This window comes from Bubalus kerabau, chromosome 20, assembly GCF_029407905.1.
Source record: "Bubalus kerabau isolate K-KA32 ecotype Philippines breed swamp buffalo chromosome 20, PCC_UOA_SB_1v2, whole genome shotgun sequence".
Taxonomy (NCBI): Eukaryota; Metazoa; Chordata; class Mammalia; order Artiodactyla; family Bovidae; genus Bubalus; species Bubalus kerabau.
The window spans coordinates 34,805,324-34,818,451 of NC_073643.1; the positions used below are offsets into that span (position 1 = coordinate 34,805,324).

General features: G+C 38.9%; 1 protein-coding gene across 15 annotated transcripts in view; it reads right to left on the bottom strand.

The window, feature by feature from the left end:
* Positions 1-13,128, bottom strand: part of TAFA1 (TAFA chemokine like family member 1) — a 534,519-nt gene that overhangs the window by 316,012 nt on the left and 205,379 nt on the right. The window contains exon 2 of one of the 15 annotated variants that reach the window (XM_055558384.1): positions 8,947-9,011. The exons of the other annotated variants lie outside the window; for them this stretch is intronic. Coding sequence (XP_055414359.1) covers positions 8,947-8,956 — 10 coding nt within the window. The 5' untranslated portion in view covers positions 8,957-9,011. The remainder of the gene's footprint in view (positions 1-8,946; positions 9,012-13,128) is intronic. 15 annotated transcript variants of the gene reach the window in all.

Sequence of the window (13,128 nt, forward strand, 5' to 3'; positions counted from 1 at the left end):
TTTTAGTAGTTTAGTAGTTAGTTAACAAAGCTGTATGTACAAAGTTATTCAGGGTACCCTAATTCATAATAGCTAGAAAAATGAGGTAGTTATTAAAGATTATATAAAATGAAAAAATTAATTACAAAGAGGCCAGACTGATGAAAGCTTTTTATGTGTTTCCTCTGGGAAAAAAAAAAATATGAGCTTAAGAAGTGCTGTCAAATATCTAATATGATTAGCCACAGATGGAATAATTGAAAAATCAAGGCAAAACACTTGCAGACTTATAAATATATTCAAGTTCCCCTTGATTCAAGGTAGAGGTTGTACAGGCATGTTTTCCAGCATCTACAAGTATAAACTTTAAAGATATAGGGCTGTCTTTATCAACATGGACTATACAGTAGCTGGCAGAATTCACAATTTTATTTTAATTAAAAAGTTATCTTTGACTCATGGGCAGAGATAATTTTCTTAGTTTCATTGTAGAAAAAGTTCACATATAAAGTACAATTAAAGTGACCTGTATTGTGGTTCATTAACTTTCACAATAAAAAACCCTTTTCTAAACCACCAGTGTACAAAAACTCTCTTTGGGTCAGTTTCTCAGATAAATATCATTTAACAATGCAAAAAATTACAACCTAATTTTCTACAAAATAGGTTTTTGAAGTACAGCTAAAGCATCGATGGTCAATCACATGAGATCTATAGTCCATTGTGATAAAATTGTTGGCTAATTATTAAGCTTTAGACAGACCATTCAAAAGGCCCCTTTGGTCACTTAAGTTTATATTCAAAAGACATCAGATAGCCATAAACTCTTTAAAAAGGCCTAGTAGAATTGATTGCTAGCTTCACAGTTTGGAATAGAGATCCACGAGGTCTAAAGGAACCTGGTACAATGAAGACTCAGTGTGCCTGCTATCTACACCTAAAGATGCTGGGGATCTATTAGGGAGAGCTAATAAATTAGAGGTCGGTGCTAAGATTTAGAAACAAATTCATGGGATAATGAGCTGAAGATAGCAAGAAGTAATAGAGATATATATTAGATACGACCTATTAGAAAAAAAGGTGTAAGAATACATGGAAAAGAGGTTTAACAGCAGCGATGGCTCTGAAAAAAGGAGACAGATTTAAATTGACAGTGAACTCAGAATGAGGCCTCTGTGTGATGTAGTACGGGGCTCCGTGTCAAAGACTCCATCTGCCAATGCGGTAGTCAGCAGGAGACTTGGGTTCAGTCCCTGGGTGGGGAAGAGCCCCTGGAGAAAGGAATGGCTACCCACTGTAGTATTCTTGCCCAGAGAATTCCATGGACAGAGGAGTATGGTGGGTATAGTCCATGGGGTTGAAAAGAGTCAAATATGACTGAGTGAATGATTATGTGTGTGATGTGGCTACTAAAACTGCTAATGAGCTTTGGGGCTTCATTAATACAAGTTGAGTATCTAGTTTAGTTATTTCAACCACTTTTTTTCTTTTAAATTCATAGTAACTTTTTATAAAGGTAAAATTGAAAGCTAGTGATTTCAATATGCAGTCATGCAGTGGCATATTCCCTCCAAACTCCTTCTAAGACTGTTTTTCCTTGTCTCTCAGCCAAGTTCCAAGCCTGAGTTTTCATAATGTGAGTTAAGACATTAGGAATTTTATTTGATTTCTAAAAATAATGCTATAACGAAATACTGAATATGCTTTTTAAAATTACACAGTATATGCTTTATTTAGGATGAATAATTCATCTTTAATCATAAAATAGCACAAGTTTCTTTCATGGAATGAGGAAATGTCACCTTAAATCTCAGGTATTAGTTTCAATGATAATAGTCAGAAAGGGTTTAGATTATTTAAGGAATACAATCATTGTTTTGTATTAAAACTAAAGCTGAATGAAATGCATAATATGTAAATGATGTTCCAAGGCTACAGTTTCAGAAAACAAGCATGAGCTCCTTCACACACACACACACACACACACACACACACACACACACACGTTGCCATGTCACTCTTAGAAACTGTAAGTACTACTCATGACCCTGTCAGGGCGTCCTTAACTCTGGCAGGGAACTCACAAATGACACTAAGTAAGAGAAGAAAGAAGACTCTTTGAAATGAATAGAAAGTTTGGGCACATAGATGAACCTAATACATCCTCACGCTTTTACTTCTCCAGCGCCCATCATAATGCCAGGTATAGTTTATTATTCAGTTGTTGTGTCCAATTCTTCATAAACCCATGGATTGTAGCACACCAGGCATCCCTATCCCTCAGTATCTCCCTACTTTTGCTCAAATTCATGTGCATTGAGTCGGTCATGCTGTGTAACCACTGAAGGGTGACTGCAGGGTAAAATCATACCAAGACTCTTCACTAAGGCATACGATTTCCATGGTACAGTGGCACGAATGATATACACAAAAGTTGCCTGGACTGCAAGTTTGATGCATGAAGCAGGGCACTCAAAGCTGGTGCCCTGGGACAACCCAGAGGGATGGAGTGGAGGGGGAGGTGGGAGAGGGGTTCAGGATCGAGGGATGCATGTGCACCTGTGGCTGATTCGTGTTGATGTTCAGAAAAAACCACCACAATATTGTAAAGTAATTAACCTCTGATTAAAAACATAAATAATTGTTTATAAAAATTGCCTGGATAGTACTATTTAATATACATTTTTATATTAAATAGTACTATCCAGGCAACTTCTGTGCATAGTGAGGACAAATAAATGCTAATTAGGCTTTATAAACATTTTATGAAGCAAAAGATCCTGAGGAGATGCTTTTATGTAACTGGAAAACTCCAAAAATCACTTGACAATCTAATAATGTCTTTCTTAGAGTTTTGGAATAAGCCCTTTTGCAAAATGAACTACCACCTGTCGTTCTGAGTCTAGCACAGAGGATCTCAGATCTGTAAGAAACCTAATTATCAGTGGAAGTATACTATCTGGATTTATAGTCACCAGACTTTTCAGTCCTTCTTTCAGTCAACAACAAAGATGGCTTTATGAAGGCATAGATTTGAGATTTATTCCATCACATTCTTCGTGGGCCTAAGGTCTTCATCCTGTAGACAGTGTCTATATGCAGATGCCAAAAAGGAACATTAAGGTGCAGAGAGTATGGATTTAATGCCTGACTTTACAAAGCAAATTCTGAGCACACTGGCAATCAAGATGTAGGGCAAGTGTATGTATTTCCATATCAAACCAACATAGACACTAGAGAATGATCTTTCTTTCTAAACTAAAGGGTCTTGCAAATTGATCTCATGGGACACTGTTCCTAGGACTTAATGCTTATGCATATAACATCTTTCAAAAGTGAATCAAAGGGAAGTCAAACCTTCTTAAACAAAATAAGCTTCTGGCAGGCAAAGCTTCAGACACTTGGCATTTCAATTGGCTTACACCTAACTACCTACAGGGCAGCCAAGAGGAAACAAAGCCACAGCCTACAACCCTCCCCATCAATGGCACAGTTGGCTGTCTGCAGGCAACGTTGTTGGTGAAGGCAAATATTTCCCTCCCAGGAAGGGGAAGCTGGATGTCAACAAAGATGGAGATGGGAAAACAGACTAGATCAAGCACGTAGCAACCTGCACGAGTTCTCAACATGGATGAAACGGAACTGATTGTCTTGGACATGGACTTTTAAAATATGTACTCTGTGTCATCCACGTATGAGATTAGAGACAAAGAAAGACAAAGTAACTAGGAACCACCACAGTCAGCACATATCATTAAAGAACTACATAACCTCATCTGAGACATGTATTTGGAGTCATAAAAATGTGCTTTAAGTTCTAATTTTGTTATTTACTAGTTGTGTGACTGGTGAGTGTATTATCTTACATAATAACTCTGAGTCTCTGCTTCTTCTTATGCACAATAGGGATAACATAGTAACCACATAGTGTTATGTACAGAAATTAATTTTCATGTTGTGGGGATTAAATTTAGCACAGTCCCTTGCTTATAGCAGAGGTCAGCAAACTTTTTCTGTAAACAGCTAGAGGCCAGATAGTAAATATTTTAGACTTGGGGTGCCTAGTGGTCTCTGTCTCAACTGCTCAACGTGCCCATGTAAGCACAAAAGCAGCCAGAGACAACATGTAAATGATGGGACTGTGTTCCAGTAGAATTTTATTTGCAAAAACAGGAGGTGAGTTGGATTTGGCTCAGGGGTTGTAATTTGTAATGCTTTAAGAGATATGCTTAATAGTAATATTATGAATCTAGTTCCAGTTCCAGTTCAGTCGCTCAGTCGTGTCTGACTCTTTGCGACCCCATGAATCGCAGCACGCCAGGCCTCCCTGTCCATCACCAACTCCCGGAGTTCACCCAAACTCATGTCCATTGAGTCGGTGATGCCATCCAACCATCTAATCCTCTGTCTCCCCTTCTCCTCCGGCCCTCAATCTTGCCCAGCATCATGATCTTTTCAAATGAGTCAGCTCTTCACATCAGGGAGCCAAAGTATTGGAGTTTCAGCTTCAACATCAGTCCTTCCAATGGACACCCAGGACTGACCATCCCTATCAAATATTTGAAATCACTTACAATATGCCACATACTGTGCTAGGTGCTTCACTTAGATTAATTCATTCAGTTGTCATAAGATAGGAACTATTCTACTATTAATATCTCCAATTTTACAGCACAAACAGGCCCAGAGGTGTTAGTAACTTGCTAAAAATTACACAGCTTAGAAGCTGAAAAGTCACGATACGAACCTAGGTCCTCAGGTTTGGGAGTTTGTTTTCTTCACCACTCACTGCGGCTCTGACTATTACTTATTAACTCCTCTGTATGTGTGTGTTCACCCTGTTCAACTCTGCAACCCCATGGACTGTAGCCCACCAGGCTCCTCTGTCCATGGAATTTTCCAGGCAAGAATACTGGAGTGGGTTGCCATTTCCTTCTCCAGGGGATCGTCCTGACCCAGGGATCAAATTCGCATCTCCTTCACTGGCAGGCAGATTCTTTTTAACCACTGTGACACCTGGGAAGTGACTCCTCTATCAGAATGTAATTAAATGCCAGGAAAAAAGGCCAGTTTGAAATTGAAGTTCAAACAAAACACTAATGTAGTTCAATTTTGAGAATGTGGACCACTCATATTTATAATGATTAGGCAGTCTTGAAAAATTTGGAAGAGCTTCAATTAGCTTTACCTTTGATTTCTACCATCCTTATACGGCTTTGGGGGAAGACATTCTATTTGTAACTCATAATTCACTGTGTGTTCTCTCTTTGCTGTGAAATTATTTGAAGGAAAATGAACTCATAATGACATCGACAAGGGTGGAGAGGGCTGCTCTAAATTATTTAGGCCAAAGAGAACTTTAAGAATGATTTTTATATCAGCTGTTGCGTGACAATCTAGACGGGTGGGATGGGCTGGGAGGTGGGAGGAAGCTCAAGAGGGAGGGGCCATATGTATACCTATGGCTGATTCATATTGATGTATGGCAGAAACCAACACAATCCTGTAGAACAATTATCCACCAATTAAAAGTTTTAAAATAAAGAATGATTTGCTGTGGAATACTGTTACTTGAAAAAATATATATATAAAAAAAGAGAAAACCGAACAATGTTTGATAGTTCACCATTCATTTCAAAACACGTAATAGGGGACTTCTCTGATGGTCCAGTGGCTAAGACTCCTCACTCCTAATGCAGGGGGCCTAGGATGGATCCCTGTCTGGGAATTAGAGCCCATGTGCGTGCTAACACTAAGAGTCAGCACATCGTAACTGACGATCCTGCCTGCTGCAACTAACAGACCCCTGCAACTAAGACCTGGCACAGCTGAATAGATAAGCAAATAAAAATGTAAAAAACAAGAACATACATGGTAACTAACCAAGGACTTCACTCTGACAAGGATTTTTCCTAGGCAAACACCAGTTTTTAATAGTCATTGGAAACACTTTTAAAAGAAGAGGCAAAAGATTTTCCCTTCTGTGGGGAAAAAAAAAATGTGGAAGGCCATTCTTTCCCTGTTTTTCATAACAGCCTAGCTGTGTGCATTATCTCATTTAATCCCAGGCACTATTACTATCTTTATTTCACAGATGAGGAACAAGAGGTTCAGAGAGGTTAACTTGCCCACACAGTTAGTAAATTACAGTGCTAGGTAGGATATAGCCCCAAGATAGTGGGTTCCAAGGTTAAATGTTGAAGCACTTAAACTCTGCACAGAGCTGTCCCTTTTCCACTCAAGAATGGCATATAATTGACAGAGAATGAGAATGTGAAACTCAAAGGTTCATGTTCCACTGAAGACCAGGAGACAAAGTGTGAAATGGAGTGAAAGACAGATGGGAAAACATCATCATGTTAACACAGGGGTTCTCAGGCACTCACTGGGTAGTCTCCGGCAGGTTTTAAAACCTACAGATGCCTGGACTGCTTGTCCAGAGATTCTCATTCATTTTGGACTAGTGGAACTAAAAGCGAAGGTTTCACCCTTGACTATGCCTTGGAATCCCTTGGTGGATTCATATATGTATGTATAAAAATGAGCTACAGCAAGGGCCTCAAACTTGGTCGCACATTTGAATCACTTGTGTATGTGTATGTATGTACTTAGCACAGAGCCTGACACATAGAAGGAACTCAAAAAATAATAGTTATTATTGTTAGTTGAGAATGTGAACCATGAAGAAACAGACCTCATATCTGTTTTAATGAATTGAGTTAAATCAGGAAAAATGATTCATAGTAGTCCTTGGAAATCATCTATAAGTTAATCTGATATTGACTTCTTCCAGACAAGAGAGTTGATTGGACTTATTTATAGACAGACTATATAGATCATGACTGCCTTAATGTCACAGGACAACATTTGAGTCATCTTCATTTTTTTTTTTTGCCCAGTTACTTGCACGGCATAAGCACACAGTATATTCTCACTGAGTTGATTCCAAACATGTACTTACTTTATGTAGGTAAGCCAGAATCCATAATTAACTATATCCATCAAAATAGACTTAGAAATTATTTCCAAAGTACTAGAAAGTCCTGTTAGACATTACCATATGAGAACATCACTATCTAGAGTAGAATTCACAATGGAAAGCAGTTCTTTCTTGAACAAAAGGAAGTTCTTGCCTTAGATGACATTAGCTGATCAAAAAGTAAAATGAAGAACAGAAGGCAAAAAGGCTTTTTATATTTGAGAGGATTACAGATCAGTTGGTAGCTCTGAAAAACAAACAAACAAAAAAACCCCTAGTAGAGTTATATCAAAAGGGGACCTTCTTCCCCAAAGATTTAGTTGTGATAAACTCAACACCACATAAATTTATCCTCACATACGATGATTCTGAAATGTGATTAGTCTATGGAGAGTCAATTGTACCATCATCACAAGAAAAGGGTGGTGGTAGATAATAATTTTTTAAAACTCTTCGCCTGGAGGATGATTTTGCAGGCAGGGAGATAAGAACTGTTGAAAGTAATGAGATCCGTACGGGTCATATAAAGACAGAGCTCCTGGGATCGCTGAGAAAATTCAAAAAGGCTGAGCTGGAGTTCCTAGCAGGTTTAGAAACATTTACCTCACATGAAAGCATTAAGTAACGTAACAACTAGAAGACCTGGAAGTAGGTGACTCTCATCAATACAGAATCATATGGTGCATGCCTACCATGATACCGACACAGTGTGGTGAGTTCTAGAAATAGATGAGGAGGAGAGGAGTTACATAATACAGAACAGTTGTGGGAATTTTTAATAGTCATTTTATGCATTAAAGTTTACTGAATTCTAGAGTGTTCAAAGAGCCAGTTAATTTTAATAAATATTAATTTGCACAAACCTTTACAATCAGTAACCTCTCCCTTCTAATTCTACTCTGTATGTAATTGTACCCCATAGGGATATTTGTCTTTTTATAAGTGCATATACATAACAGTACAGAGGGCAACAGAGAGTGATTAATCTGCTCAAAATCCACTTTCCCTCAGTCCCCTCCTCCTTACAAAGACAAGCCCCTCACTGTTTGCTCTATTTATATGGCTACAGTATAGGCAATCATATTTCAAAAAATATGACCCCTACCTCCTCAGCTGATTGGCCAGGAATGGGTAATTGACCAAAATCAAAGGGGACATGGAATTCTTATACCCATTTGCTTGATCTCTTGAATGACTGGATTTCATCACAAAAGTTGTAGGTTTTACTATGTTTTACTATGTAAGTTAACAAAAACAAAAACTAGTTTATAGAGTAGAGGGATACAGAGAGGAGGTAACCTCATCTTTGGTCTATTTCTGAGTCTTCGTTGCATTCCGTCCTTTAGGTTCAAGGAGATATTCTATACCCTTATGATACATTTCCTTCTTGTGTTTCATTCTTGCTCAAATGGGTGTCTACTCTTGTCAAACAGGAGTCTGAATTAATACAGAAATGGGCTCTAGCTGTTTGCAGAATCCATCCGCTTTCACTCATGAAAGAGGGTCCTGGCAAAATGAATGTTTGCTGGGCAGAGTAACCCAAGTTTTCAGTGTGAATGCTGATAAGCATTTCTCTTGCATTGGAGTCAGATTTGAAAATCTGGTTTCAAATTAAGATTGGCATATCTGGTCCTCCAGATGGTGGCTCGCGTCTTGATATAAAATGAAATGACTTCTGTCTCTTATGGTAGCTCTGACATCAACATTTATTACATAGCCAGAGTGTGCTGGGGGCTGCTGATCAGGCTAAAAAAGGTACTGTCTTCTGGGGCTGCAGTGAGGAAAACAAAGCAGCTATGGCAACTGTGGTCATAAGGGCAGATGGATTTGAGTAAATTACCTGGATTTAAGTCTTGCGTTACTTTGACTAGTTTAAACCACTCCCCCGAAGTTTATTATTTACGAAGCTAAACAGAGTGGTGTAAAGAAAGGAGTACCCTTTTAGAGTTTAACTAGCCACCGGTTCACATCTCGCTTCTGGTACTTACTAGTAGTCATGTGACTTCAATTCAGTCCCTCACAGTTTCTTAGCCTCAGATGCCTCCTCTGTAACCTGAAAATCATCATAAAAAACATTGGAGGAGCTAGAGGCATAGTAATTATGGGAGCAACTTTTGGCAGGAAAAAGTTCTTTGCAGCAAAGAGCTCTCTGCAGGAGGCAACTCTTGGTCTTGGCAGTAACCTTAAATCAAGCACACCAAGCCCTACTCATCTCTGGTCCTAGCACACCATTCCAACCTTTTGATCACACAATACTTTGCCTAACTTTTTTGTTCTTTTCATAGTTCAAAGAAGTAGGAATGAAGAATAAGCAATTAATAGATGACTAGATTTCTTCCCTAACTTCTTCTTCAATAATCTCTCAGATACACTGTGCGAACAGGTTTGCACATAAAGAAAGGTCACAAGGAGTCAACAAGCCTGCATAAAGTAGGGAATGGCAACTACTCCGACCCCCTATCTCAGTGATAAACTGAGGTAACTTCCCTGTTTCCCTTTAAAAGCTTTCATGGCTGTATAGAATCTTTGGAGGTAGATTTTGGGGGATGCTGAGACCACCATTTCCCCAGATTGTGGGCACTCTGATTGAAAGCAAACTTCCTTTCTATCAACATTTGTGAGTACTGATTTTATAAGTGGTATGCAGCAGGACCTGATTACTGATTACAAACAGTTACTCATCGTTTGTGCTGTGCTCAATTGTGTCCAATTCTCTGAGATCCAATGGATTGTAGCCTGCCAGGATCCTCTGTCCATGGGGATTCTCCAGGCAAGAATCCTGGAGTGGGTTGCCATGCCCTTCTCCAGGGATCTTCCCAACCTAGGCATCGAACCAGGTCTCCCACATGGCAGGCAGATTCTTTACCAGCTGAGCTACCTGGGAAGCCCACTCATCACTTAGGCAAGGTTGTGCTATTTGGTTTAATTCCTTTTTTACTTCATTTACTTTTCATTCCACAGTTTATTTATTTTTTTTTATACCTGCTATGTGTCGTGCACCGTGTGAGGGGCTAGAATGGCATCAGTGAACAAGAGTGACACCCATGTCCTCACTGTGCTTACAATACAGCAGGCACTGAGAAATAAACAAATATAACGAAGGCTCAAACTTCTTGGTCTTTGGAGACCCTTAAAGACTCTGTCTGAACAGGCAGTGGTGTTGTTTGCCATCATTTTAAATGCAGCATGCATAAGCACATATATTTTTTCCTCATGCTCATTTTTGAACCACCTGTAGGAGGGTGTAATCATTTGGACAATTTTTGCTTGGCCACAGTTGCAAGGCAATGATCTGTATCTTCTTGTAGGCAGCACCCTGGTACTCAATAAATGGTAGTGGAAACTTGCAACGTAAAACAGGAAAGATACATTAACTGTGAACTTTACATATTGAGGGACCAATTTCTTCCCACTGAGTTGGAAGCCAAATAAATCCATTTTCTTCTCCAGTGGGAGATTTGCCTGCTGACGGATTGGGGGCCTTGCATACAGGCTTCCTTTATAAACCTCGACAGTTTTTCAAATAAGTTTTGTATTTTCCAACAGATTCCTGGGTTCAGCTTCTCACTGAGGCTATTCCTTTGTGTCTTTCACTTCTTGTTTCTAATCACCGATTTCTTCAGTGCTGGGTTAATTTTTTTCCATCTGATTGGCTGTGCTATTTCATCTGATTAATCCAACCTTTGTTGTATGCAGGTCTTTGCACTTTATTCCCCAAATTGTGCTTTTCTAGTTCAGTTTTCATTTGCTTCTATATTCACAAGACTATGCTGTATTATGTCCTGAAATTTCTTTGCCCTACAATTTTGCATCACCTGCTGGTTCCACATTAGGCTATTTGTCATGTGACTAGCAATTAGTAAAAATGGCATTTTGAGCAGATGCCCAGAGGAGCACCAAAGATTGGTAGTTCATCTTCAAATCCACCTGGCCCCCTTCATCAAAGTGCTCATTAACCCGCAGTTTGAGATTCCATGCTGTCAGATTCTGGGATTGTCTATTTCCCATTAGACTTTGGATCAGCATGTGTGTGGTAAAGAATCTACTTGCAATACGGAGACTCGGGTTCAGTCCCTGGGTTGGGAAGATCCCCTGGAGGAGGGCATGTCATTCCACTCCAGTATTCTTGCTTGGAGAATCCCATGGACAGAGGAGCCTGGCGGGCTACAGTCCACGGGGTCACAAAGAGTCGGACACAACTGAGCGACTAAGCATAGCACAGCATCTGTAGCAGTCTTTCTTTTTACTTGAATGTACTTTTTCAGCTATTGTTGACCTATCACACTGCCACCAGGACCCAGAGGATCCCTCAATGCTGCAAAGTTATGTTCTTCATCTAGGCTGGCCAGACCACAAATGTTATTAACACTGCATTTTCAAAACAAACAAATGACACTGAAGTTCTATGTCTCATTGATTTTTTTTTTTTATGGAACATCCTTAATAATTTACTTATTTAACTCATAGTCAAATAAAAGTGAGACTAATAAGGAGGTAGTTTGGTTAAATACATTATGTGTATTTGACTGCTGATCTCAGACTGCCTACAAAAATTGACTCATTTGATACTGGCTCACTTTGATTGAGGTTTTCTTAAGTTTGAATTAGAATAAAATTTCACCCAAGAATCTAGATTTTTTGATTTCTCTGAAAATTATCAGAATGTTTGGCAACTTTGGGCCATCATGCCCCCCGGGGAATAACTAGCTGTTGATGAAACTGAATAGCAGCCCCCTCCTATTGAGAATTAGCATGTGTTCCCTTGTTTTTCATAGTCTTCACCACTCCCTTCTGTCTCGCATTTGGTCACTTTGGTTATTTCTTAATTTTTTGCATCCTGTATGCATTTGAGGTGGCAACATCTGCATTATGGGACTTTAAGCATTTTAACTTTATAAAAATTCTTAGAAGCAAAGGCTCAAAGAGGTTTTGTTTCTAATAAGGGTGGACTTGGACTTGTGCTTATTTATATTGTATCAATGGGGAGAGGGAAAAAAATCACAATCTCCTTTTTTTTTTTTAAATTTTTAATTGCCCCAGAGATTTATTTTATTTTTTTTTATTTTATTATTTTTTTTTTTTTGGTGCTCAGCTTTTTTTTTTTTTTTTACATTTCTTTAATTTTATTTTATTTTAAAATTTTACATAATTGTATTAGTTTTGCCAAATACTGAAATGAATCCGCCACAATCTCCTTTTAACAGAGGAGTCAATAAAATAAGAAAAATGAAATGCTTCTAGCTTTGTTGGCCTTTTCTTTTCTTCACTGATATCTATGTATCATTATACTAGTTTAGTGTTGGGGCTTCCCTAGTGGTTCTGATGGTAAAGAATTTGCCTGCAATGCGGGAGACCCAGGTTTGATCCCTGGGTCAGGAAGATCTGCTGGAGAAGGGAATGATAACCCACTCTAGTATTCTTGCCTGGAAAATTCCATGGACAGAGGAGCCCGGCGGACTATAGTCCATGGGGTTGGCATACCGTAGGACACGGCTGAGCTACAGTTACGGGAACAAACAACTAAACCAAAATAGCTAAAAAGGGTGAGAGTAGAAGTAGTGTTCTGGGAGATTACACCCCAAATATCTTCCTCAAACCAGAAGATGCAATCACATGATGACTGTCAATTAAGTTGATCAAAACTTTTTCTCTCTCCAGTGAAACAGGCTCCCCTGTTTGTTCCCTCAATGGCTGGAAACTGGAACTGCCTGGCAGGTGTCTCAGACCACACCATGCAAAGGGAGTTGTGCAGGTTGTGTGTGCTCCCAGCCTCCTTCCCAGAGTCCCATAACTTATTCCATTTCTCAGTGATCAGGGAATTCAGACAATTAAAAAACAAATAAAAAGCAATACACAGAAAAGGAAGGAGGCTTAACAAAAACAGTACCCACTCTCCAATTTTCTAAGAGATTTTTTGTGCCTTTTACATGTGGTTTCACGAAGACAACTTCCAATTCGTCTAAGGTTTTGATAGAACTTCTCTTGTCTTGCACACTTGAAAAAAGAATTCCACTATCTGATTTATAACATCTATTTCCTTTAAGTAGTCAACAATTCATTTTAGAATTTTTGCCGAGTTCAGCTATTTCTTGTACTTTGCTTAAATTCACACTGCAAAGTTTTTTTTTTTTTTTTAAAAGAATGCTCTGTACTTTAAAACAAATGTATAT